Source organism: Halteromyces radiatus (genome assembly GCF_025201355.1).
Source record: "Halteromyces radiatus strain CBS 162.75 chromosome Unknown BX664scaffold_1, whole genome shotgun sequence".
NCBI classification, from domain to species: Eukaryota; Fungi; Mucoromycota; class Mucoromycetes; order Mucorales; family Cunninghamellaceae; genus Halteromyces; species Halteromyces radiatus.
Window position 1 is genome coordinate 4091090 of NW_026251687.1, and position 26399 is coordinate 4117488.

A 26399-nucleotide genomic window follows, 5' to 3' on the forward strand; every position below is an offset into this window, starting at 1 on the left:
ATCAATTTCAAGTTGGTGGTTTCCGTTGTATAGGTAGTTTTGCAATACGTTTTGCTTCCTATTAGGTAGATTCGAAAGTCATCAAGTGGCTAGTATAAAGCAGTATAGAATAAGCATTGAGGAAAAAAAAAAAAAAAGAAAGAAAGATAAAGGAAGAAAAGAAAAAGAAATTGGGAACTCTGAATCGAATTTGATCCTTGAAGATATGAATGCGAGCTTCAAATACCGCGTTCATGTAAAATTATTAACTGCAATGATGAATCTATTAAGATTGCTAACGATGATTTATACACTAATGACGGTTGCTAAAAATGGATACCATCATCCTCGTCGATAAAAGCAGATCGAATGCAAACTCATGGTGACAGGTAGTAGAATGATTACCACCATGATGATAGGATGTATTTTTTTTTTTTTTTTTTTTGAATTTGACCTTTCGAACTAAATCATAATCTAGACTAGAATATGTATACTGGTCAAACAAGAATACGCCTCCTGTTTTGGTAGCTCAGCATCAAGAAGTCGGGGTGTAAGCATCTCAATAAATTAAAAGTTTACCCAGAAGCATTGAATGATGAAAAAAAAAAAAATTACTTGATTTGATCTCTGATGACTTGGCATTGTCATGTAACGGTAAGTTGTATGTCTGATGATGTCGATGACATATTGTAAAAAAAAAAAAAAAAAAAAAAAAAAAAAAAAAGGCTGAGAGGAGGACCCTTACTCGAATCCCTTTCTGCCAAGACATTAGTATACTGCATTTGATTTTATATATCACAAAAATATGATATTCTGAAAGTCAATCGTACTATATATATTTTATTTGATTAGTAAAGTAAATATGAAGAAAATCAAACACTGCTATTGTCATTTTTGCCAAGTAAAATAAGGGGTACCAACATAGATCATCAAGGAACAATCATCATATAGGAGCGGAGTCAACAAGAAAAAAAAAAGATGCCGTAGTTGCCAAGAACGTTTAAAGCAAATATAGATTTCTATATATTTTTGCGCTACCTTTGATTTTTGTTCATCCTCGTTCTTTCATTAAAGTGAAAATTACTATTGTAATCATCATCAATAATAAGTAAATCATAGAAACCCATTCTAAATATCCATCATTCATGTAGAAACTATCATCATCAGTACTATTATTTCTTGTTTGGATCACTAAAATTAAGGAATCCCTTTTTGGCAAATAAAGTTTATTCATTGATTGTGGCTTGAAGGCGAAAGTGATACAAAAAAGGTATCGGATTAGATTTCCGCACAGAATAAAAAATGTCCTTGGCTGGATTTCAGCAATTTTTTTTTTTTTTTTTTGTTAAGTCTTTCTTTTTTCTTTTTTTATTTTATCTACCCCCTTTACTTTTTTTTTTTTCCAATAGTAAGCTATGGATTATCTTGATATTGATATTGGAGGTCAATTTGCAGCTTCTTCTATACTTTACCGACTTTATATTGCAGCGACAGTGACTTTTGCAATTGGTTTTGCTGGCTCTTTACGGACCCTCAAGAGCAAACAACAGTTACCATATCCTCAAACGATTATTTCTTTTACACTAGTGAATGGGATCATTTTCCGTGCAATATCATTGGCTTATTTAAGTGATTATGAGAATGACCGATCACATCTTCTTTCTCCGTACGATTATGCACGAATCATTTTTTTTACCATCAGCAACTTAACCTTCCATTTGATCCCTGTTGTCACCGCACATCGATTATATGCATTCAGGAACAAGTCTGTGGTCAGTGGATTATCCGGTGTGATGGTCTTGATCTCTTATTTTTTTACAATGGTGATCGTTGCCTTGGTGATCAGCATGATGGCTCTTGGCTCCACCATTCCCTGGAATTCAACTATCATGAACTCACTGGTAGGAAATAATACGACGGGAGACCTTGGTCAGCTGCCTACGTTTTTACACCTGATGGATGCCTCCAATATGGTTTATTGGTGGTACGTGGTGGCGTACATAGTCATTTTAGTGGAACATTATGTTGATTTTGGTTGGTCCTTCTTGGCTGTTTGTGTCTTGACCATCATCAGTCAAATTGTCTTGACGATCGCTTCCTTTTTACCACAGATCATGGTGTTTCCCAGTGGTTTTGAAATCAAGATGATTCTCCAGTTTATCTTTATCTTCCAGTTTCCTTTTATTGCCTTGATGATTGCTACTGCAAGAGGTTACCTTTGGCTTCCTCCTCCTTTGGATCATTTTGATGATGATGAAGAACTAGATGATATGGCGACTAGATAGATACCCCCTGCCTCTTTATTGTATTACCATCATCTGACCCGTCTTTTTGGATTATCTATTATCTTTGCCATATAGTTATAGCTGTATTTGTTTTATATTATTTGTATCTTATTTTAATATTTTAATAAAAATATAATCATTTTGAAAAAGATGTTCATGTTTATAATATACATTTCCTCATCTTCACTAATAAGTAAATAATCCACAATTATTGTCGTTGTTATTTGATAATGTTGTATGAATGATAATATTTTTTTTTATTGAATAATAAAAAGGAATCATAAAGTGAGTGATATAGGACTAATGCATATAGTAAAGGAATCATCGAAGGTGTAGCCAAGTGTAACGATAAAAAAAAAAGATATCACACAAGAGAGCGACGTCGTGTACTAAGAGATACATTTGGATGGATATCATTGAAGTGAGAAGGATAATGTTGCCGAGTGGGTCGTGAGATTGTTGCTGAGGGAGTAACAAAAGAAGCTATTGAACCAGTACGATGTCTACGATGAGAAGATTGTGCCTGTGGTTGCTGATGATTGTCATGGACTAATTCATTTACTCCAGTTGTTATGACGGATGGTTTTGAGTAAGATCCTAGTGTTTGATGATGATTGTTATTTTTATAGGATGTCATTGGTGCCGTTGTCGCTGTTGTCGCTGTATTCTGATGCTGTTGTTGTTGCTGCTGCTGCTGTTGTTGTTGTTTTTGTTGTTCTACTGTTGTATGTCGCATTGAATCCAGCATATCATCCCTTTCCTTTCAACAATATCATAAAATAATTCACGTCATGAGTAACCCTATATATATATTGTAGTATACTTTTTTTTTATTTGTTTGAAACTTACATGTAAGGGAGGATGGTAAGTTTTGAGTGAAGGTACATTACTATAAGGTACACGATATGATCTTTGTAATGGATCAGGATGAAATATAGCGCCAACTTGACTATTGTTATCGTGATAATGGGTGGTATTGCCATAGATATTAGTGTCTGTATCGCCATCCAGAATCGACCTGTTGCCTTGAACCGATTGTTGAATCATAGAGCCCATTGACTTTTGTTTCAACTTGTCATACATTTGCTGTAATAAGTTATTCATGTAAAAATAGATAAGATGAATATATTTTGATTGACTATAGACTTTCTTTTTTTTTTTTTTCCGAAGGTTACCTGTATTTTGATAAACTGCCTTGATTTGCTTTGTATTTCAGCTTTCAAATCATAGTTTCGTTTCTTTTCCAATTCGTTTTCCTTGATTAAAGCTATTAATATAGAATTAGATGACTAACAATAATATAGATCATTTTATACCTTGTAGTTTTTCCTTTTCCACTAAAATAAATAAATAAATGAATCATAGAATAAATATTTATATATATTCTTGAAGAGATACATACCTTTGAGTAATCGAGTATGTTCCTGAATAGTAGCTTGTAAACGATTTTGTCTAGTTTCCAATTGATTTTCCAGTGAGACTTGTAAGGCTTCGCGATAATAAAATTCTTGAGATACTTGATAATTGTAAAAGGATAAGGCACGGTTGCATATATCCATAATGATATCTGGTTTTAACCCTGCAAGAACAGACTATTAAACAAAATAAATTAAATATATATATATAAAAGATATTCTTGATAACTTACAGTTTTATATTCTTCAGATGGAGCCAATTGAACAAGTACAATATCATTCCTAAATAAAAAGGTTGAATAAAATAAAATAATAATAAAAAAAGGCGTTCTTTTTTTTTTTTTTTTTTTTTTTTTTTTATTTATACTTTTGAGTAAGACTTGTTTCACAGGCAGGACAAATAAGAGCTTGACCGAATTTGATATTGGCACACGCTAAACAAAAAATATCTATTAAAAGAAAATAAGGTTAGAAAAAAAAAAGATTCTATTTTTGTTGTTTATTCTTACGGGAGCAAGAGGTGACACAGGCCTACGTAACAATGATCAAATAAGGAACAATAAGAATAAAATAAGCCTATATACATTTTATTCTATTTTTATATTTACCTTTTGTTCATAATAAACAATTTTTCTACAGGTAATAATATTACAATGTAATTCCATTTCGTTACTACTTATAATAATATAAAAGAAAAGAAAATAAAAAAAAAAAAGAAAAAGAAGAAGTAAGAAATAGCCAATCAAAATTCAAATGGATTTGATTGAGTTGGTTCATAGTTATTTCGAATACCGCATTAATAAACATGACATCATGTATTTTTTTTTTTTTTTGCCTTTCCCCTCTTTTTCCACTTTTTCTCCACTTTTTTTTTTTTATTTTTTTTATTTTATTTTTTTTTTTTTTACATTATTATCTATTATATATATCCTTTTTGTATATTCGTATTTTATTTATCTATATCCTATTCAATTATATATATACATCATGTCAGTTTTCTCCAAATTCACTAACTTTATACGACATACTAAGAATGCTGTTAGTGGTGATAAATACGAAACAGCTGCAAGGATTGTAGAGGAAGAACGACAAGCTAAACGACATCTTCCTTCATATACTGGACTAGAACGTTATCAATTATTAGAAAAAATAGGAGAGTAAGTTCTTTATATTTGATACCAGGAAACTAGATATTAAACTTTTTTTTTTTTTATTAGTGGTGCATTCTCTATAGTATATAAAGGTTTAGATACTGAAACAAATGAAAAGGTAGCAATAAAAGTGGTGGACCAAACAAAACTAAAACGTGAACAGGTATTGAATTGATGGCTCTAGACTATACTTAGATTTTTTAACATCTGATCTTTTTTTTATTTTTATTTTTTTTATTTTTATGTATATATATATAGAAAGCAAGTGTTCTCAAAGAAATAAGGATCATGCAAACTCTCAAGCATCCTTCTATCGTTCGAATGTTGGCCTATCATGAAACATCCACTGTAAGTCTTTTTTTTTTCTTTTTTTTTTTTTAAAAAAAAGCAAGTCAAACTCATGTCTATATATAAAACACACTATTTTTTTTTTTATCGGGATGATAGCACTTTTTTCTTATTCTGGAATTATGTGAAGGAGGTGAACTCTTCAATCAAATAGTCAAATTAACTTACTTTAGTGAAGATTTAGCAAGACACTGTATTCGTCAAGTGGCGGAAGGTTTACGATATCTTCATGAAGAACGTGGTGTAGTACATCGGTAAGAATATATATATATATAGAAAAAGAATAAAATAAAATTTTCATTCGTTTATTGAATCTATTTTTTTTTTTTTTTTTTTTTGTTGATAATTGAATATATCTATAGGGATATCAAACCTGAAAATTTACTTTTTGATCCTATTCCCTTTATGGAACGTACAACATCAAAACCACCATTACCGGATTTTGATGATGAATCGAAATTAGATGAAGGGGAATTCGTAGAAGGCGTTGGTGGTGGCGGTATTGGTAAAGTTAAGATTGCGGATTTTGGATTATCAAAAGTTGTTTGGGATCAACATACAATGACTCCGTGTGGTACCGTTGGTTATACTGCTCCTGAAATTGTCAAAGACCAAAGATATTCAAAATCCGTGGATTGTTACGCTTTGGGTTGTGTTTTATATGTGATGCTTTGTGGTTTTCCTCCTTTCTATGATGAAGATATCTCTGAACTGACTCAAAAGGTGGCCAAAGGTCAATATGAATTTCTTAGTCCTTGGTGGGATGTGGTATCTGATAGTGCAAAGGATTTGATTACTCATACTCTATTCATGAACCCAAGAAAACGGTATACAATTGATCAATTTTTACAACACCCATGGATGCTGAAAAAGGTAAATAATAATAATAATAATAATATTGATAAAATTCATTCAGTTATTCATTCTTCCTTTTTTTTTTTATTTTGAATTTTTTTTTATCTTTGAATTAGCCACATACGACAAAAGAATCTAGAAAAGCAAATGACACAACGGAAGAACAAACTGAACAATCCGAATTAGTCGATCAAGAATCCGAAGCAGAACAAATCAAACTGAAATATCAACAACGAAAAACAACATCATCCGGTCGATCAACTCCTACTGAAAGACGACGTATGCTTGAACCATCAATGAAAGAAGTTTATGGCGTTTGTTTAGACATGGCACGTGGAGTGGAAGAGAAGAAATTGAAAAAACGGGCAAAGAAACAACCACATATGTTTGTAAACTCGATTTATAACGTTGATGATGATGAAGAAGACGATAACGACGATGATGACGATTCAACCAGTAGTGGCAGTAGTAATAGTGACGACAATGAAGATTCATCAAGTGAACCCAGTACAGAAGACAATGGACAAACAGATCTGGAAATCGAAGCATTACAACATCAATTGAATCAAATGATGTCAGCCGAACAAGTTTCTCAAACGACTCAAACAGTTCAAGATGTAGAAAATGCTCAACTTGCACAAAGACGAAAAGAACAACCATCACAACAAACCACAACTAATGATACCATCAAGCGTGTCAAGGTACGGAAACCTCAACCTTTGTTTGAACTCAAGATGGATCACGCTACTTTGTTGGAAAAACGACGAAAAAATGTACCTTTAACTGAATAGTCCTGTCCTTGTTTTATTTTATCCCCCCACACATCATCTATCCATTTTACAATTCATACTAGTTTCATCATCATCACTTTTGTAGTTTGTCCTTTTATATATATATATATATATATATATATAGTGTTATTATTATTTTTTTTTTTCGAAATAAAACAGTTTTTTTTTATTGTTATTATTATTTTATGTAAATCAATTCAAAGAAGAAAAGGATATCAACTAACTAAATTATCTATCTACGGTAGAACCGAGTACGTGCATTTAAAGCCGAAATCAAACTAGAGTAGGACCAACTGAGATTAGGAGCACCTTGTTGAAAGCCAGAGAAACGATTGAACTGTTCAGAAAGGACACCATTTTGTGCTTGATGGTACTGGATGGTAGCGAAGAAGCGATCAGCATCAGAGGCCAAAGTATGTAAGAACCAATCAAAATCCCGGTTACCTCGACGATAGACATGTCCCACAGATACAGTCTTGTCACGTTGTCTGAAGAATGCATGGTTGATATCATTCACTTCCATCCATCCTTGTTGATACCATTCCATCATTGCCAAATAATAGAGTTCTGCCATCGCCGCCGTAGTCAAAAACCAAGGATTACCCATGGATGTCCCGTAGCCATCATATCTGTCTTCAGGATATCGTCCCATGGCCACCCCGTGATGTCTATGCTCACCTATACCTTGTTCCTTGTTAATTGGATACAGTTGATCAAAAGTATCTTCTAAGATCTTGGCTGTGGCAAGAACCTAATCGATGAATATAAATATTGTATGTATCACAAAAATGCGAAATTAGTTCGTCTATTTTTTTTTTTTTCGCTATTTTATATTATTTACTTTATCTGATCCAGGAGTAAAAAATCCTATAATACAAAAAAAAAAAAAAAAAAATAATAATACAAATCAAAAGTATTAGTAAGAAAGGGAATAAAATAAAAACGGAAAGTATTATGCAAAATAGAATTTCTTTACCATCATTGAGTGATGAGATAAGATTTGCGGCCAATATAATCGATGTATCCAATCCAGATGGCTTTAACTGTCCTTGTACCTGATCTTGAGTCACTCGAATATACCCATCTTGTGAGGACCAGAACGTTTCCAAACGATCTTGGATTTGTCTTGCTGTATGTCGATAAAGATGAGCTTGCATGATATCTCCATATTTTAAAGCAAAATCAGATCCATCCAATAATCCTTTTCGCATGACCATCAAAGTAAAAAAATGTATACCTTTGATTTCTTCCCTGCCTCAAAAAAAAAAAAAAGAAAAACAGATGAGTCCTTTTAGCTTTCGTTTATAATCATCGTCATCTTCATTCATTACCATAGGTCAAAACAACGCATATTCCAATTTTTCACAACATAATCCAAATCCAAGTAAATAGATGGCTTCAACAATGATGTAATGTAATTCAGATCATGTGTCTTGTTAGACGATGTTTGTTCCTGTAGACTCTTAGCGAATAGTATCATGGTTATTGCACGTTCAGCAGGTCCATCATTTTGAGGCCTAATTGATTAATTAAAAAAAAAAAAAAAGAAGTTGATTAAAAAAAAAAAAAAAGAGTACAGAACATTTAGTGAATTACCTTCCCCATGTCTCAAGAAAAGGTGATCCATCCATATTGAATTTCGGTTCACCAAGACATTGACAGACTGTACGATTGACAATACGTTGAGTATGTACCTGAAAATCGATATAATCAAACAGTACCTGCTTCAAATCCAATTGATTGTGTTGTTGTAGAGTGACAAGAACGTTTGATACAAGACTGGCGTCACGAGTCCAAGAATAAAAATAATCTGGCTTGCTCTTGGAAGGAGACGCTGCAAAAAATCCACGCCTGGTACCAGAAGGATTGAAGTTCTTAAGGAGATGTCCTAGACTTTGTTCATATTGCTGCTGTATATTGTCATTACTGTCGAAGAGACGAGACGCCCTGAATGGTACTTGTTGCTGTTGAACTATCACAGAAGATGAAAAAGAAAGGACAACCAATGATAACAATATATAATATGGTATAATATATAACATCTCTTTGTTGAAAATGTTATGAGTTCGTGAGAGAAAAAAAAAAAAATAAAAGGAAAAAAAGAAACAAGAAATCCAGGCATCCTTTTCAATTGAATATCCGAATTTTTTTTTTTTGTACAACACCGTCACCTAGTTAAAATGCATGAATTGGTTTTTAATTGATAAAAGAGAATGATACAGCATAAAAGGTATAAAGTAGATATAAAAGAAACATAAAATACATAAGTAGTAGCATAAATATACATAAAAAAAAATTCCATTATCCTTTCTTATTTATATATAAATGGACCATAGATCATCATTTCGTAGGATATCTAACACATCAAAAAAAAAAAAAAAAGATTAGTAAAAAAAAAAAAAAAAAGGTATCTAGTTTCCTTTCTAATCATACGTTCAAGTTCCCAAGGTAATGAAGGAGAATCATCTTCCACCACAGATGAAGAACATTGCTTGATCAATACATTAGAAGAAGAATCCAAACTTTTTGTTTCATCAATCGCTACAGTTGTCGATTCAACCATCATAGTGTTGTTATTATTATTTCTATCTTCTTCTTCTTCTAAAAGGTTTGTTGACTCTTGTGATTGTTCTTGATCCTGCTGTTGTTGCGCTTCTTCCATCTCCATATCCAGTTGCATTGTACTACAAATACTGTCCACCAAAGTGTTGAGTTCCATTTCTTGGTCGGATGATCGAGGATGGCGTTTACGTTTGACGATGTAGTCTTGAGGGCATTCAATGATACCTTCTGATAAAACATCAGCAACAAAAGTATAAATGGTTGATCGAGTAAATTGACATTGATAGATTCCAAAAGTGCGTAGTGAAGTACTGTTGCGAGCACATTCTAGTAAAGCTTTATCTGAGACTTGTACACAATTGAACATTCGAAGAGTCTTTAGTCTTTTCATAGTCGAGAGCAAATCCATCACACGATCAGTCACTGCATCAACATTGTACGACACATCAAGTAAAGTGAGATTCGGGGCAACCTTCAATAGAGTACATAATCCATCTTCTGTCACACCAGGGCTGATCGGAATTTCTAAACTTTCCAATCGGATGGGTCCTAACTGTGCCAAATACAGCAAATTTTCATCATTGAGAGTTGTTGAGAGTTGTTGTAGTGTTTCGTAGCATTGACTAAAAATTGTATGTAAAACATCATCATCTTGTTCAGTATGAATTCGTAAGGTACGCATGTTGGCCATCAGTGGTAATTGATTGGGTTCAAACGCAATAGGTGGGTATGATCGAACAGGACTATATTCAAGATAGGTCAATAAAGGACAGTATCGAGCAACGGCAACCATAATACGAGTCAGAGTCAATCCAGTATGCATTGTTCGAAGCATGGTCAGTGTAGGACATCGACAAAGTAACCATACAAGAGCAAAGATAGACATATCATGTATGGAAGATAAACCCAGAATTTGTAATTTTGGAAATGGTATGACTGGAAGAGTTGAGGTCAAATATTGTGATGGTGCAATGTTTTCAGCTCCAGAGAGATCAAATCTTTTGATATTCTTGCTAAATGCATATCCAAAAGAACAGCCATCTAATACGAGTTGAGTCAAATTTGGTAGAGAAGCAGCAGAGATCATGACATCCACTATTGATATATCGGTATGGGAGAGAAAAAGATGGGCAATATTGGTACAAACATTCTTGATCATCATCCGGGTCCATATTCTATTTGTAAGATCACTATCAGACATATCTAATATATATATATATATATATATATGTATATATAAAATAAGAGGATGTTTAATATTATGAATAACCCTTTTTTTTTTTTCTTACATAAAACATTCAAATGTTTACAATCTTTGGCCACCAATAAATCCACCACGTCATACATTGTCATCTTGTTTCCAACCCAAAGTTCACGAACACCATTTGATTTTGTTGCATGAGGATCAAAAGCACGATTGATACATTGGGCTAATGCATTTCGAGGAAGTCGTTTTCGAGAAGGATAGTCTCTAAGATCGATGACACGCCATAAATCAGGACAATGAATAGTAAAATGACGCCAAGCCTTGGATACCCTTGTACATTGAACCAAAGAAGCTAAAGGAAGCATTCGAAAGATAGACCGAGAGACTTCATAAGGTAAACGACTAACAAAAGTTTTGGTTTGTGGTGAACAACGTTTTCGATAGACCTCTAAAAGTTGATATCTTGAATCAGTTGAATGTACCTTGTTCATGGATGCTTGAAACAAAGAATAAGCGTCGGAAGCCTTGTCTTGAGCCAATAATACACGACCAGCCCGAAGATAACCACGAGCATCGTTGGGTGCTAAATTGATCATATGTTGTGCTTCATCGTAAGCTTCCTTGTACATTGCTAGTTTTTCCAGAATTAACACCCTTCGCATAAGTATATCTAAATTAACTGGTTGAAGTGAGAGAGCCACCGTCACATAAGCATTAGCTAAATCGTATTGTCGTTCTCTAAATGCCTTTTCCCCAGTTTCCATCAAGTGGTTGACAACTGTTTGTCCATGTCGTCTAAGTGAACCTTCCACACTTTCTGAAATTTGTCGCCGTTTGACATGATCCGCCATAGATTATATTGAGTTAATTTGTCACTACTATATATCTATATACAATATATATGAGAAGAATATAATAGTACAAGCAGGACAATTTGATAATATGTAAAGAAAAAAGAAAAGAAAAGAAAAAAAAAATAAAAAATAAAAAAAAAATGAAAAAAAAGACGTACAGAAGGTAAAATGTCTAGACCTGAATTCTGTACCCGCTTAAGCCAATCAAAATCATAGAATCCCGTTTCCTGAGCTTAAAAAAAACATGATAATGGGTTGGATTACAGTTGAGAAAAAAAGCTTATTTTTAAGTATATAGTCAAACACACACAAAAAAAAAAAAAAAAAAAAAGACAATTTTTTATTGATATGGACATAAAAAAAAAATCAAAAAGAGATATTATTCTATTCTTCATCTAAAAGTAACTAAATAATATATCAATATATAATATATATATGTATATACAACCTACAATCCTTCTTCATCTAACAAGCCTGTCATTTATGGTGTAACACAAACTTTCATTCCTTGTCCATCTCTAAATACTGCCCAAGCTTGATCAAATTGTTCCAATGTAAATTTATGAGAAATCAATTGTTTCCATTGAATCTTGCCATCAGCCAAAATATTCACAGCACGTTCCATACCATAAGGATTTGTATAAGTAGATCGAATAGTCAATTCCCGTCGATAGACATCAAAAGGAGATACTGTCACAGTAGCATCCGTTTTGGCAACTCCAACCCATACCACAGTGGCACCAGCTTTAGCAAAAGTAAGAGCATCCGTCATTGTCTGAGCTCTACCCACACATTCAAACACTACATCAAATCCTTCACCTTTTAGTGTATCACCAGGTACCAAATCACCAGGAGCATAAGCTGCACTTGCACCAAAGATATCCAAGGCATTTTTCCGCCGCATTTCATTGGGTTCAATCACAGTTACTCTAGCTCCACCAGTAGCACATAAAGCCATTGTCATCAATCCAATAGGACCTGCTCCAATAACTAATACTTGATCACCCGTCTTGATTTCACCTAGATCCACAGCATGAACAACACAAGAAAGTGGTTCGGCCAAAGAAGCGACATCTGCAGGTACATTAGAAGGTACAGGTACAGCTGCTCGTACAGGTACTGCTACATATTGACTCATTCCACCATGAATAGAGACACCGATACATGACAAATTGGGACAAAGATGATACTTGCGGTTACGACAATAAGTACAAGCGTTACAAGGCATATTGGGATCTATTGCCACTAATTGACCTAAAGTAAGAGTTGTAATGGTATCAGGATGAATGGCTTCAACATAACCTGAAAATTCATGTCCAATCACTACGTTTTTGCTAGCATGAGGTGTTTCACCATGACAAATATGCATATCAGTTCCTATTTATATATATATTATAGTAAGAAGTAAGTATAAGGAAAACTTTTTTTTTTTTTTTGTTATTATTGTTAATTTACCACAAAGTCCAGAAGCAGCGACCTTGATCAATAGTTCACCAGGTCGTAATTTAGGAATAAGAGTAGTTGTAACCGTGATGCTACCTTCCTTTTCCCACCGAGCAACATTCATTTCGGACAAAGTCATTGTTTATAATAAATAAGATATAAGAAAAAGAGTTTCAGAAATAATAAATAAAAAAAAAAAAAAGAAAAGGAAAAAAAAAAGAAGGGGAGAAAAAGAGAGAGAGAGTTTTTATAAGTAGTTGATAATTGAAATACCGAGCTCTTGCATACTATACTAGTGAAAAATAAATAGAGAGAGTGAGTGTGTGGAAAGAAAAAAGAAAAAGAAACATGCGGAGAAAAATATGCCATTCATGGGAGACTGTATTGGTTTTCTCGGACTCTTGTAAAGCCTATTGTCCTAATTTGGTGAATAGGGGTGAACAGATTGGTTATTACCTAGCGACCGCTTTTGGAAGGTTCCGTTCAAATGGAGAAAAAAAAAAAGAATTCAACAGCATGAATTGTCCGATTCCATTTTGGGCAAATAGAAAGAGAAAGACCGAGTCAAAATCACTCCCAATCAAAAAAGAAATTAGATAATATACCAGACAATACAGTCTAAATTACAGTGAAAAAAAAAAATGAAAAATGAAAAAAAAATGTATTCACTTTTATGAATCATTTTAGTGGTGATGATTGATATTATTCTTGATAGTTTCAAATAGGATTAAGTTTGAGATGACAGAATATCAACAAAGGGAATCAGATATCATAGTAAAAAAAGAATAATTTATATTGAGGTCATCAGAGGCATCATAGACATCATTAAGGTCAATCATTCAATCGTCGTCATTTCAGTATCATCATCATTCATTACTTATCTTACTGTCTATTGATTATACAATAATCTAGTATTTATTCATCCATCATTCATGATTGCAGATCATTGCGATCTTCACACAAGTTACTATTATAAGAATCATATAGATAAGAGTTACGCAGTGTAAAATCAAGAAATGAGCCTTTTCCAATATTTGATATTTTGTATATAGGCAAGTTTTTTTTTTTTTTTTTTTTTTTTTTTTTTTTTTTTCTGATGGTACCTATATAAAAAGTATAGATATGTTTTGGAAGAGAATCATCAAGGTGTACTTTCAACATCCGCTCAAGAACAGAGTTTTTTTTTTGTTTTCGTTTTTTTCTCTTCTCTCTCTCCTTTTCAATTATTTGTTATGGCTGATCCTGATCTTGATATATATATTGATTGGGTACAACAGAATGGTGGCACTTTTGATAAATTGAAGTTTGTGAAAGGTATAGTAAATATGGAAACTTGAAGTTAGTAATTTATCATTTATTAATACTCACATATTTTACTTGCTAGATCAAGATGGTAACGGACGAAGTGTTTTTGCTTCTAAAACAATCAATGTGGAGGACAAATTTGCAACAGTTCCTTTCAAATTGGCGATCACAGAACCACTGGCACGAAAAGCATTTCCCAATCTTGGTGACTTCTCTTGTCGTGTTGTACTGACATTGTTTGTGGCACATCAAAAGGCATTAGGCTCTTCATTCTATGCACCTTATCTCAACATTTTACCGAAGATCATCAAGACAGCTTTGACCTTTGACGATAATGATATGAAATATTTGCGAAATACCAATCTAGCAGTAGCAGCATGTGAAAGACTGGCCTTGTTACGCTCTGATTATGAACGACTCATGTCTGATTTTGTTGACGATACTGTTAAAAACTTGGTTACTTGGTAAGAACAAAAAAAAAATAAGTGGATGATTGATATTTGTGATGGATTACTTAATGATGATGGCTTATTTATCTATCTATTCTGAAGGGATCTTTTCCTATGGGCTCATAGTGCTATTACATCCCGATCATTTCCTTACAAGTTAATTGATCCAACTCATTCCGGAACTTCTGAAGTTCTTTTTCCTCTGGTTGACTCTTTGAATCATAAACCGAACACAAAAATCACTTGGTCTCGTGATGGCGATACAGAAACTGGTTCTCTTTCATTTGTGGCTGGACAATCATTTACTTTGGGTGAACAAGTATTCAATAATTATGGTCCAAAGGTAAGTCATAAGTTACTCAATGGTCGATAAAACAGGAAAATAGACCGTTTATATTCTTTCTTCCTTCCTTTCTTTTTTTTTTTTTTTATCTGGTACGTGAACGATTATTGTAGTCAAATGAAGAATGTAAGTCTTGAATGAAAAGAAAAATTGGTGATGTTGGTTATAATAAATATTCATTTTTTTTTGTTGAAAGTGCTTATTGGATATGGATTTTGTTTGGAAAACAATGAAGTTGACTATATTGCTCTGAAACCCAACGTTACAAAGGATCCTAATGGCTCCAAGAAACTCAACATCATGCAACAGTGCAATGTTACTTCTGGCAATTCTGATCCTTTGACTCATTATGTCCATTGGCAGCATATACCAGCAGTTTATTTCAAGATGATGCGAATATTTGTCATGAATGATACTGAATTATTTCACTATCGCGACTGCACAGATTCTGATCGATTAGACTTTATCAGTTACAGGAATGAATTGGCCATGCTTTCAGTTACGACCATATTACTTCAATCTCGTGTTCTAGCTTTGAAAAATGATGTGATAAATCGTGATACTCCAACGTGGTGGCAACGATATGCCCTAATTTATCGTGATGGTAAAAAAAAAAAAAAAAAAAAAAATGTAAAAAAATTCTCATCAAATTGTTCATTTTTTTTTGTCTGTTTATTGTCTTTCTTCGATTCTGGGGAAATAGGTCAAGAAAGACTTTATAAACATACTCTGGATGTCATCAAACAGAAAAAGTTAGATGTACTGAATAGGATGAAATTGGAATTAGACAACAATCGTATTGCACCAGTGGCTCCATTTTTGGATATTCTCAACCCAGGTTTCTTTGGACAACATTTGGATAATATCAAGGTATCAACATTTGTTCCGCTTGAATCGGTCACTATGACATTAAAAAAATTATTAGGGTCTGATCAAGAATTTAAAAATGTCATCAATCAACTATTTGAGGATATCCAAGAAGAATTAGACGTAGTACTTATGTTGGCTTTAATCCGAGAATCTACCAAGAAGAATAGTATATGGAAATCATTTATTCATGCAACTAAAAATGATAGGTAAGAAGAAGAAGAAGAAAAAGAAAAAAAAAAAGGGAGGAAGGGATAAAGGGATAGTATTTTTACATATGAACTGATCTATATACGTATATCAATTAGTGCTCAGCAACGTGATAAAGAAACTCTGATAGGTTTACAAGAACTCTATGATTCTCTGTTCCCCGCATTCTCTGATGCCTTCCCTACTGTGTTTGATCCAAGTATATATACATTTGAAAACTTGTTATGGGCTGAAAATATCATTTCCAATTACACCTTAGATAATCCTCTAGTAATAGTTACTGTATAGAATTTGTATTTATTATTATTATTATTTGTTATTTAATAGAGCATAAAATCCTCAAAAGGAAACTCGAAGTGCCTTATTGCGGTTTTTCAAAAAAAAATAAAATAAAAAAAAAGGAATCTTCTCTCTCTCTCTCTCTCTTTTTTTTTTTACTTAATTTTTTTTTCTATTTATATAATATTTATATCATATATATATATACTTTAACATTCCTTACTTTATTCTAATATTGTATTGGAGGCAACGTCATGTCCCTTAGTATATATCACTATGTGATTATCTTGACGGTTTTCCTTCTTATTCGCTTACTTCTTCGGTGGATTATCGCGCTATGCTTTCAACTGAAATTCGGTCAAGTTGGTTTCTTTTCTGTTTCTCAAATACTTTATCGAAAAACTACAAAGGATGCTTCACCTATTGAAAAATATGTCATCTCTATTGGTAGAATAAAGTTCCGTATCAAACGTCCAACTTCCTCACTGTCCACAGCTTGGATCACTCTACATATAGAGAAGGTAGAATGCCGTATTCCTAATTGGTCCATATTACGACTCTCACAAACTGATACCAACTCTCAAACTACTTTGTCAAGACGTATTTCACGAATGGGAAATCTACCTCATATACCTTGGTGGTACTCGATCTCTGTTGTCAAATATATTGTCAAGTTCACTTCTGCCTTGCCTGCTCAATTCTTGATGGCTGGTCTTGCAAACTATTTTGATGTTCAGATCAATGGTTTATTACTTGCTATCGAAAACAAGAATGTATTCAAAATAGATCACATCAATTTATCTTCTATCCTTTTTGCCGCCGTTGTCCAACAAAACAAGAATTCTCAACAGAACAATGATATAGAATACCATACACCATCATCCTCTTCCATATACGACGATTCCGATATAGATCAACATCATCCTTTTTTGAACGCTGGTCATCAACGACATTCACTCAAACGTGCTCAACACTTATTCAAGGAAAAGTTTTTTGAAATTATTCTCCAACTGGGACCTATATCGATTGGCAATCAAGGTTTGGAATTACCTCAAGGTGGACGGATAGCTATTTCTTGTCACTTATCTGCTGGCTGTCTGACATTAAAAGATGTAGACACAAGTCTTCATGTGGATTCTCTTAACTTGCGTTTGGAAAAACTATTGGAACTACAATCGTTAATACAGCAAAGCGATTCTAATCATCATCAACAAGATCATCACTCATCTCAGCATCAAAATAGAACCAAAAACAAGCAGCATTTTATTTTGGATATGATTCGATCTACATCAATCTCTATATCTCACATTCGAGCGTCAAAGGAATATCACAACGGGAACTTTCTGGGATTTGACATTGATTACATTAATGCAACTACTACAATATCACAACAACTGGTGAAATCTCAAGTAAGTTATTTTTTTTTTTTTTAAAAAAAAAGAAAATGTATCAAGTCAGCCTTTACTTAATAGATATGATTGTATTATCGATTTTTTTAGGCCATAGGATCATTTTGCAATTTACAAATTGAAATGGAACATGCCTACTGCTTTATATCCGAAGACTCCTCATCAAAAGGCTCTACTCGTTTGGTGACGCTACCTGAAGTGAATTTGACTGGCATGTTTCCAATGATACAAGCCCATTCTGGTGGATCTATAGTAAATGACGGCAATATTGATGGTCCAAATCAACAATCAGTGCAAGCCAACTTGATCTTTGTGGATCCCCTGTTACATGTTAATATGGACAAAATCTCCCTCTTGAATACCATGGTTTCCTCTTCTTCTGTTTCTTCGAATGAAGGTCCTCCATCAATACAAGCATTCTCTGGATCTATTAAAAAACAATTACCAAAACTTGGGCTATTATTGAAGCTGGAAAATCCTAGTATCCATTTTTTTGCTGATTCGGATGGTCATGACTTGTTGGAAGAAAAAGAATGTTCTCTCGGTGTGGTCCAATGGTCAACGATCTTGATGAATGTCACTGGCGAATACGTGTTACAAAACGATATACCTTCATCTCTTTTATCTTGTAACAAACAACAACAATGTCAACAAGAGGAATCAACCGATAAAACATCCGGCATTAGGAAGAGGAAGGGGAACGGCATGCGATGGACAAAACTTTTTAAAAATACTTGGCGTTTTCGTCGACAAAATGATGCAAGTGATAATCAAAAACAAGTCAACTGGATCTATAACGCGACAACAAGAGTAGCTATACATGATATGGAATTGATGGTAAAGACAGGCAATTCGGTGACAAGAAATCCTTTATTCTCTATACAATCAGTGGAAGTTGCTTTTGGAGCTTGCATACCTACTCTGAATACTGATGATGGTTTCGTGATGGTCGTTTGGAATTTGAAAGGTGAAAGAAATGAAGTGGATGTCAACATTAGCTGTCTTTCCCTATTCCCTTGTGTTACTGTTTCTGGCAAGCATGGTTCTGGTCTGGTTCTTGGATATTGGCTCAACATTATTGAACAATTACAACAAATTCGACCGAAGAAGACTTCACCTCCTCACTCTTTGAACAAACCCTCGGATACTTCAAGGAAAATCAATGTCATGATCGACACTTGGCTCCGGTGGTTTCGCATTAATCTATCATTTTCGCAGCTAAAATTAGTATTGGAAGGATTTGACAAAGGCAAGAATGGAGATGAAAGACAAGCACCACATGGATACATTGACAACGCACCTACTCAGGATATCTATGCAATCATTACTACTACAATTGATCATGTCTCTTTTATTTTCCATGGTGATTCTCACAAGCTGGACGTTTCCTCTGGCGACTTTCATCATGGAGATCAAGCTTACAACAATGAATCAACTGGTACTACTACTTCAACAACTGCTGGATCAAGGGAATTCATCAAAAGCTCACTACAAGGTACTATTCAATCTCTCAAGGTAGTACGATCATTTAGTTCACGGTATTTGGATGACAATAGACCAGATGATTTGATTTTGTGGATTCCGCGACTTTCTTCTATGCTTTCTATCGTCTCTACCACTGATTTATGCATACTACATCTTACTATGGTTATCAAACAACTTGGTTTACACTTCACAGTCACCAATCATTATGCTCTTTTATTGGCACTATACACACTTGGAAGGATCAAAACGAATTTGCATTTGGCAACAACAAGATCGTCGGAAATAGTGGCATCAAGAACAACAGCAGCTAGATGGTGGAAAATGGAGAAAGTTCAAGTGCAATTGAATCGACTCGATGGGCGAATTACACTTCCTAATGATGTTGGATTGTTTGTACGTGTGATTGGAATGCGGATGGAGATAGCTGAAAAAGTACAACCGGTGGTTCGTGTCCGGAATACAACTATATATGGTGTGGCTGTCAAGGATGACACCAAATGGGACCAACTACTAGAATTGGACAATCTACAATATTCTATGGGAAATCACCAAGGCAAGTCTAATCAACCTATTCATCAATTGGATTTGACCAAGTTTTATCTGCGTGTGCCTTATCGGTATGTAATTGCTGATCTTGTTGATAATGGTGTCAACCTCGTCAAGTATTTGAAGGCTATGGATCCACGCTTATCTGGAGCTAAACCATTTACCTATTTTGGATCAATTCTGAAGAACGAACCACTTTCACTTCCCATGATCCGACTTCACTGTGACAAGATTACCATGCAATTGGAAGATGATCCCCTGGAAACAAAATTACGAAGGATTTGGCGAACCGGTTTGGTGGAACAAAGATCAAGATTGGATGTGTTGGATGCTTTTGAAGCCAAGGCAAGAACAGAAGGTCAAGAACGCGTACATCAAGCAAGACAACGGCTTAATGAACACAATTCAAACAATTGGATGAAACATATCAATCTGGCGATTCAACAAGAAACAATTGCTTTTGAAAATTTACGAAGTCAAGACTTTCGAACGAACGGTATATTGGTTGACAATGTGGGAATTTACAGTGATGATAAAAGGGCAAGCAAATATTCTATAACTTCTGAGGATTCTATTACGGCGCAATTATTTGACATTGATGTGATTGATCTTCCTAGATGCTTCTCTCTCTTGGATTTTACTATTTTGGCCAGTACGTTGAATATACGACCACCTGATTTTCCTTTGGATCAGACAAGGAAGTTTGTGCATGATATTGGAAAAGGTGTACCTCTGGATACTGATTTTACGACCTTGGCTCCGTTTCATTTGGATTGGTGTGGTGGCGAAACATGGGCTCAGCTTCGTGATTATCCCATACCTTTCTTTCATGTTTCCTCTGGTAAAGATAACGAAGAATCGAAAGCATGGACATTATCTGGAGACTATGTATTTGGTGATCAAGCTGGGGATTTGGATTCTACACGGGTGGTGAAGGTATCAATCTTAGAAGACCATGATGTCGATCTATTCTATACTATGGATGCTGTTAGGGTTGCTTCTCCTCCGAAATTTTACTCTGTTGTCAATATCGATGTTCATACACCAAAATTGACAAGTATTTGTTGGTGTGTACCTTATCAACCTGCTATTCAAGATTTAGCTCGAACCATGGATACGTTTACTCGACCACCTATTGATCCATCTTCAAAAGTTGGCCTTTGGGACAAGATTCGTCTAATGATTCATACACAGACTACTATTTCTTTCATTGGTGGTGGCGACTTGGCATTGGTGATGAAAGGTTCTCGTGATCCGTATGATTTAACTGATCGTGGCTTTGGACTGGCTAAGTTATGGAAGAAGAACGTTGTATGGCGAATGGGTCACAACAATCCACAAGGTGAATTTATGCAAATCATTAGTCAAGATCTTCTTTTTGGTGTTCCTGATTTGGTTAATGGTGGATACAGAGTACCGCATCTACTGCTTCCTTGTGAAGAACCTTCTATTTCTGGGGAAACAAATTTACTTGGTGTACCACATCAAAACATCAACAACAACAACAACAACAACAACGATAATAATGATGCATCAACGATGGAACCAGTATCAATAATGGGAAATGATGATATAACGAAGAACGAATTCCTCAAGGTGGCTCTCCGATTTACAGGTGGTATACGTATGGGTCTTGGATGTCATTTGGAACGACTCTGTGTTGGTGATTGCGCAGAAGATCATTCGATTCATCAAGAGCGATGTCGACTTTTACATTTTGTCCCTCATTACAAGGTCAAATACAAATCTCGTCAAGCTGTTGATGCTTTGAAGAATCATGGCAAGGTAAGTTTATTTATGTGATTCTTTTTTTTTTTTTTTTAAAAAAAAAAAACATTAACGTCTATGTGTATATCTTTAATATATATATGTATAGGATTACGATGCTTTTGCCGGTTTTCGATCTGATTTCATCCATTTCTCGATAAGTATCATCAAGCTCACGGAAAAAGAATACAACTTATCAAACTTATGTCATGATGATGCTGGTCGTACTGCAATGAACTCTCTACATCTTTCTCCTGGGTTTTTGGATCATTTTTTATCTACCTTTCGTCTTTTTGGTGGTAATATGAGTTACCCTTTACGTACTGGTTCTCTCTATCCTCCTATTGACACAAGACCTCCCAAAAAATTTGGTGCACATATGCAATCGATGAAATACAAGGTGGTGGTGAATCCAATACGAATTGGTTACTTTTACAAGGATGACAATCTGGTGGACGGTGGTAATGCTTATTTGGCAGGTCATGGTGATACTGTTGGACTCAAAGGACATGTCAAGACCTTCAGTGTAGATCTTCATCAGCAACGGGAACGGACAACAATTAAAAACGGCGATAATACATCTGGCATAGATCAACCACAACAGCAAAAACCAGGCTGGCAAATTAATGAAGCAGAAGTGGAATTACGAAATATTGATCTACGAGTGGTAAAGGCACGGTACAGTGTTGATCAACAAATGGACAATAATCACGATCATGATTTTGTAAATACCAATGATACAATCGACAGCAATACTTCTGATGATGATCAAGATTTGGATCCTGACTTTATGGATGGTACTGATCGCTGTGCAGATGAAAATGAAGAAGATTCAACTTGGATGGATATGGATGATTTTGTCGAATTGAATGTGGTAACACCAGAAAGTATACCAAAGGTCCATGTTCTTCCATTTGCCTTCTCTCCATGTATGTACTATATCAAACAAAACAATCCGGATGATGTTGAAAAATACCGATACTTACGTGGGACTCATGATTGTATTATTGGAACGGCTCCTGGTAAGTCCAAAAAAAAAAAAAAAAAAAATAGTATCCAAAAAATGATCTGTACTGAATTGACCTTTTTTTTTTTTTTTTTTTTTTTTTGAAGACACGCGTGAAATTCAACTCTCTCTTTTGAAAGAACGTACTCGAAATATTGATATTCAAATTCGCAAACATCAAACAAGGTTGAATAATGTGGAAAGAAAGCTATCTGAAAAAATAGATGACCAGGAACTATTGAATGAGGTAAAAAAAAAAAAAAAAAAAAAAAAAAAAAAAAAAGAAAAAAGAAAAAAGAAAACGGAAATATGGATTATTGGAAAGTTCAATATAGAGTACTGAGACTTTTTTTGTGTGTTTGTATTAATAGTCAAAGACCATTGTAGAGAAGACCGAAATTCTATTCGAAAAACGAAACTTGTTGCAACGATATCTCCGGGAACTTTCATCTGATGTCTTACCAGGAGGCCTTCATGACTCCAACATAGGGAAAGCGGCTCATTCAGATTCAACGATTTTTGGTGAAGACGCAATATCAAAATGGGAAGAAAAAATGGGTCACTTCAAGGTACGATATATTGTCCACAATCCTCAAATCATATGGAATAACTCTGTACGGAATATTGTGTACCACTTTATGGATTTACAAGCTCACAAGCGTGCCCTGTCTTATTATATGTCATCTCGTGCTGTCAAATTTCTGCGTGATGTTACCAAAAAACATCAAAAACAACGGCGATTCAAGAAGGGGCAATATTTTGTGGAAGATGATGACGATGGATTGGATCAAGAAACTATACAGCAACTCTTGGAACAACTAGTAGCTGAAAAAAACACCAAATTCTATGCTCAGAACGAAATGGAAACGCCACCTTCAACAGGCATCGGTGGTGGTGGCAGCAGCAATGGATTTGATAATGTTGATGTGAATACGTTCAATGATGACAATGTCAAGAACCCTGATCGACAACTTGAAAGTATTCCCAATGGATACAGCATGAAAAGCAGTTATTTGATAGATCTTCTCAATCCACAAGTTAGTCTCCAAAGTGATTGTGATCCTGACAACCTGGTACTCATGTCAAATGAACGAGTCCAAGCCAAAGCATTCAATATCACTGAAGACAAAGAAACAGATCTGGAAATGCAATTGGTGAAAAATCGTACTATTGTTAGTCTTGATAATACTCAATTTTTTGTGGCAAAGAAGGAACAATTCGATACTGTGGATCTACTCTTGGACAATCATTATGGTGCAAAAGGGCATGAACATTGGCTTACGTGGATTCCTTCGGAAATGCTGATCAGTTATGTGAAACGAAGTGACAAATTTCAACGTGTGGGCACGCAATTATCACCTACTATTCAAATCGACAAATACAATGGCTTACGACTCAAGACTCACAGCACCATATTTGCTCGGTATCATCCATTTGAAGAAAGATGTGATTCGGTTCACTTGAACTTCCCCAATTTGGCACTTACGGCAGACTCAGCTCAATACAATGCAATATACGAAGTTGTTGTGGATCTATTACTATATAAGGAACCAGCAAAAAAGGAACGTTCAGAACGATTACACGAAATCATGATGGCAGCTGATCAAGGAAGTCTGGATGAGGCAACTGAGAATATTGTGGAATTACAACATCGAGTACGACATTGCATGGGCTTACGAGATCAATATCAACAAAACATTGGCATGCTTGATCAAGATCACTTGGAAGAATTACGTAAAATACGATTGGCACTTCAAGATTCTTGTGAAGATCTTTATCTGGGAATGGAAGCATTCAAGATGTTACAAACCAACAAACGAAATGAACATACTAGTGAATCAGCCATCAGTTGGAAATTTGTGTTTTCTGCTGCCAAGCTCAGTTGGGAAATGCGAATAGATAGTGAAACTCCTTTATGTGAATGGAATCTGAACGATACAACATTTACCCTCATCAACAAAGATGATCATTCTCATACTAATACTGTGGAAGTCGGTCTACTACAAGTCAAGAACACTTCAGCAAATCCTGTTTACACTGACGTTCTCTTGCCTTTTATTGAACAACGCAATCGACTCCCTGATTTCTCTAGACATAAGATGCTACGTTGCTATTTGGAGGCCCTTGCGCCTGTCGGTGGTATACCTGTGATTCAGCATTTGGAAATCAATCTATTCCCTCTACGTCTACAAATGACCTATGATTTTGGCAAGGCGATGGCATCCTATCTTTTCCCACCTGAAAGACGACAAAAAGAAACTCAACAAAGCATTAACTCAACTACAGTTCCTACATCGTCATCATCGTCACATAACAACAACAACAACAATAATGTGAATCTTCCTTCTAATGCTTCTATCTCTGGTAGTTGTGGTGGTGGAGGAAGTGATGCCAACTCCATTACAAGTGATACTTTACAAAAATCAGCATCGGCAAATTTGGAACTCAAGGACAAAGACTCTTCAAATCGACACAAATATGGTTACCCCCGGTCGGCAACAGTAGAAAATATACGTTCAGTACCATCAACAGCAATGGATATACCAATGCCATCAAACGCAAGCACTGGAGCAACATCCATACGTGATACTCTCGATACAGCAACAATAGATGGTGGCAATATGGATAGTGGAGGATCACCTATTATATCACCAACACCACCTCATTCGAAAGCAACTACCAGTAAACGAAAACAAAAAGAAGCGTACTTACCAGATGATCTTTCAGTCATGAAGAAACGGGCTTCTGGAAATCGTACTTTTATTGTTGTCAAGATCCCAGGTTTGAAACATTGTCTCACCTACAAAGTAAGAAGAAAAAAAAAAAAAAGAAAAAGGAAAAAAAAAAAAAGGAAAAGGGGATTAACTTTCTTTTTATGGACAGGGACCGAAAGAAAAGAATATTGAAGATTTACGTGATTTTGCCTTTCAACAACCTTATTTGGAATATCGCAATAAAACTTGGTCTTGGTTTGAACTTTTATCCAATATCAAAAGAGGTAAACAACGGAATTTAATTTGTTTGTTCATTTATATTGATTTGTCTATTCAATAGATTTCATGCGAGCAGCTTTGGTTCACAACAGTCGGGCGTTATTGAAAGAAAAACTGACAATCCGGAGACACCCTCGTGGGGATACTTTACCTGGTAACAGCAACGGTATGGCAGATTCACAGTTTTTACTTAGCACCTTGACACCAATTACAATGGAAATTTCACCACGACAAAGTGCATATGATTGGGAAGATGATGCTAGTGGTGATAGTGATAGCGAAGATATGGATCATCGAGACGATATATCATTACACTCTGCAACTTCATATGATAATGATTTGGATTCAACTATGACGCCATCATTGGAGCACAAATCAACCATTGCCAGTCAACCACAGTTATCATGGACAAACAAGTAAGAAAAAAAAAAAAAAGGAGAAAGGGGTAGAGAAGGTTGGATTGAAAATGGATCTTGATCGATAATTTTTTTTTTTAAGGTTTAGGCGGAAAATAGCTGTCAAACCTGAAGTTCCTGAACATACTCCATCATCTTGTGCCTCGATCGAAACCTTAGTCAAGAAAACGAAGCACGATCCTGTGGTTATGGAGGAATTGATGACTAAAGGACGGTTACTTTTGGGAAAACATTATCAAGGACCTACTACGCCTATTACATCATCCTCATCAACACATTCACCACATTCATTGACTCCAACCACTCCACCACTACATCCGGAAAATATACAACGGCATTATCATCATCATTCATAATTGAAATGTCTTCTTTGGACGGAAATGGCATTTGTTTTATTATTTTATTATTATTATCATTATCATTTACTGTTAGGG

The 26399-nt window shown here is 34.8% G+C and overlaps 9 protein-coding genes across 9 annotated transcripts; 5 read left to right on the forward strand and 4 right to left on the reverse strand.

Annotated features, from left to right (window-relative positions):
• The first annotated feature begins 1341 nt into the window (after positions 1-1341).
• On the forward strand, positions 1342-2413 carry BX664DRAFT_322772 (uncharacterized protein). Its single transcript, XM_051543561.1, has one exon. The coding sequence runs from the start codon at positions 1395-1397 to the stop codon at positions 2262-2264; it is 870 nt and encodes a 289-aa protein (XP_051405637.1). The 5' UTR covers positions 1342-1394; the 3' UTR covers positions 2265-2413.
• A 77-nt stretch (positions 2414-2490) lies between these two features.
• BX664DRAFT_382503 (uncharacterized protein) lies at positions 2491-4449 on the reverse strand. The gene is made up of 9 exons (XM_051549052.1): positions 4288-4449; positions 4189-4210; positions 4047-4113; positions 3913-3961; positions 3667-3856; positions 3581-3601; positions 3440-3531; positions 3114-3350; positions 2491-3024 (listed from the first exon to the last, which is right to left on the reverse strand). Exons 1-9 carry the CDS (start codon positions 4342-4344, stop codon positions 2629-2631), a joined length of 1131 nt encoding a protein of 376 aa, XP_051405638.1. The 5' UTR covers positions 4345-4449; the 3' UTR covers positions 2491-2628.
• A 136-nt stretch (positions 4450-4585) lies between these two features.
• Positions 4586-6981, forward strand: BX664DRAFT_290566 (kinase). The gene is made up of 6 exons (XM_051541892.1): positions 4586-4836; positions 4897-4993; positions 5089-5178; positions 5278-5432; positions 5541-6051; positions 6150-6981. Exons 1-6 carry the CDS (start codon positions 4667-4669, stop codon positions 6822-6824), a joined length of 1698 nt encoding a protein of 565 aa, XP_051405639.1. The 5' UTR covers positions 4586-4666; the 3' UTR covers positions 6825-6981.
• A 75-nt stretch (positions 6982-7056) lies between these two features.
• Positions 7057-8866, reverse strand: BX664DRAFT_253546 (Six-hairpin glycosidase-like protein; the record flags this gene model as incomplete). The annotated part of the gene is made up of 5 exons (XM_051540313.1): positions 7057-7575; positions 7666-7691; positions 7801-8075; positions 8156-8341; positions 8421-8866. The coding sequence occupies 5 exons, from the start codon at positions 8864-8866 to the stop codon at positions 7057-7059; spliced, it is 1452 nt and encodes a 483-aa protein (XP_051405640.1).
• A 133-nt stretch (positions 8867-8999) lies between these two features.
• BX664DRAFT_322783 (uncharacterized protein) lies at positions 9000-11531 on the reverse strand. Its single transcript, XM_051543562.1, has 3 exons — positions 10676-11531; positions 9258-10589; positions 9000-9180 (listed from the first exon to the last, which is right to left on the reverse strand). The coding sequence occupies exons 1-3, from the start codon at positions 11442-11444 to the stop codon at positions 9140-9142; spliced, it is 2142 nt and encodes a 713-aa protein (XP_051405641.1). The 5' UTR covers positions 11445-11531; the 3' UTR covers positions 9000-9139.
• A 235-nt stretch (positions 11532-11766) lies between these two features.
• Positions 11767-13085, reverse strand: BX664DRAFT_382506 (chaperonin 10-like protein). Its single transcript, XM_051549053.1, has 2 exons — positions 12903-13085; positions 11767-12824 (listed from the first exon to the last, which is right to left on the reverse strand). The coding sequence occupies exons 1-2, from the start codon at positions 13027-13029 to the stop codon at positions 11929-11931; spliced, it is 1023 nt and encodes a 340-aa protein (XP_051405642.1). The 5' UTR covers positions 13030-13085; the 3' UTR covers positions 11767-11928.
• A 1037-nt stretch (positions 13086-14122) lies between these two features.
• On the forward strand, positions 14123-15124 carry BX664DRAFT_363677 (uncharacterized protein; the record flags this gene model as incomplete). The annotated part of the gene is made up of 4 exons (XM_051548386.1): positions 14123-14204; positions 14275-14659; positions 14771-14987; positions 15101-15124. The coding sequence occupies 4 exons, from the start codon at positions 14123-14125 to the stop codon at positions 15122-15124; spliced, it is 708 nt and encodes a 235-aa protein (XP_051405643.1).
• Positions 15125-15392: 268 nt separating this feature from the next.
• On the forward strand, positions 15393-16352 carry BX664DRAFT_255930 (uncharacterized protein; the record flags this gene model as incomplete). Its single annotated transcript, XM_051540440.1, has 3 exons — positions 15393-15591; positions 15691-16063; positions 16163-16352. The coding sequence occupies 3 exons, from the start codon at positions 15393-15395 to the stop codon at positions 16350-16352; spliced, it is 762 nt and encodes a 253-aa protein (XP_051405644.1).
• Positions 16353-16508: 156 nt separating this feature from the next.
• On the forward strand, positions 16509-26389 carry BX664DRAFT_290575 (golgi-body localization protein domain-containing protein). The gene is made up of 8 exons (XM_051541893.1): positions 16509-17752; positions 17843-21568; positions 21660-22572; positions 22664-22803; positions 22928-25363; positions 25440-25554; positions 25611-25965; positions 26048-26389. The coding sequence occupies exons 1-8, from the start codon at positions 16598-16600 to the stop codon at positions 26319-26321; spliced, it is 9114 nt and encodes a 3037-aa protein (XP_051405645.1). The 5' UTR covers positions 16509-16597; the 3' UTR covers positions 26322-26389.
• The last annotated feature ends 10 nt before the right edge of the window (positions 26390-26399 follow it).

Coding starts and splice junctions, on each gene's coding strand:
- BX664DRAFT_290575 (XM_051541893.1), top strand. CDS start 16,598: ATGTCCCTTAGTATATATCACTATGTGATTATCTTGACGGTTTTCCTT. Junction 22,804..22,927: donor ACCAGGAACTATTGAATGAG/GTAAAAAAAAAA, acceptor TTGTATTAATAG/TCAAAGACCATTGTAGAGAA. Junction 25,966..26,047: donor CAGTTATCATGGACAAACAA/GTAAGAAAAAAA, acceptor TTTTTTTTTAAG/GTTTAGGCGGAAAATAGCTG.
- BX664DRAFT_322772 (XM_051543561.1), top strand. CDS start 1,395: ATGGATTATCTTGATATTGATATTGGAGGTCAATTTGCAGCTTCTTCT.
- BX664DRAFT_322783 (XM_051543562.1), bottom strand. CDS start 11,444: ATGGCGGATCATGTCAAACGGCGACAAATTTCAGAAAGTGTGGAAGGT. Junction 10,590..10,675: donor TAAACATTTGAATGTTTTAT/GTAAGAAAAAAA, acceptor TATATATATTAG/ATATGTCTGATAGTGATCTT. Junction 9,181..9,257: donor ATTACCTTGGGAACTTGAAC/GTATGATTAGAA, acceptor TTGATGTGTTAG/ATATCCTACGAAATGATGAT.
- BX664DRAFT_290566 (XM_051541892.1), top strand. CDS start 4,667: ATGTCAGTTTTCTCCAAATTCACTAACTTTATACGACATACTAAGAAT. Junction 4,994..5,088: donor CAAAACTAAAACGTGAACAG/GTATTGAATTGA, acceptor ATATATATATAG/AAAGCAAGTGTTCTCAAAGA. Junction 6,052..6,149: donor ACCCATGGATGCTGAAAAAG/GTAAATAATAAT, acceptor TCTTTGAATTAG/CCACATACGACAAAAGAATC.
- BX664DRAFT_382503 (XM_051549052.1), bottom strand. CDS start 4,344: ATGGAATTACATTGTAATATTATTACCTGTAGAAAAATTGTTTATTAT. Junction 3,857..3,912: donor CATCTGAAGAATATAAAACT/GTAAGTTATCAA, acceptor TTTGTTTAATAG/TCTGTTCTTGCAGGGTTAAA. Junction 3,532..3,580: donor GGAAAAGGAAAAACTACAAG/GTATAAAATGAT, acceptor CTATATTAATAG/CTTTAATCAAGGAAAACGAA.
- BX664DRAFT_382506 (XM_051549053.1), bottom strand. CDS start 13,029: ATGACTTTGTCCGAAATGAATGTTGCTCGGTGGGAAAAGGAAGGTAGC. Junction 12,825..12,902: donor CGCTGCTTCTGGACTTTGTG/GTAAATTAACAA, acceptor ATATATAAATAG/GAACTGATATGCATATTTGT.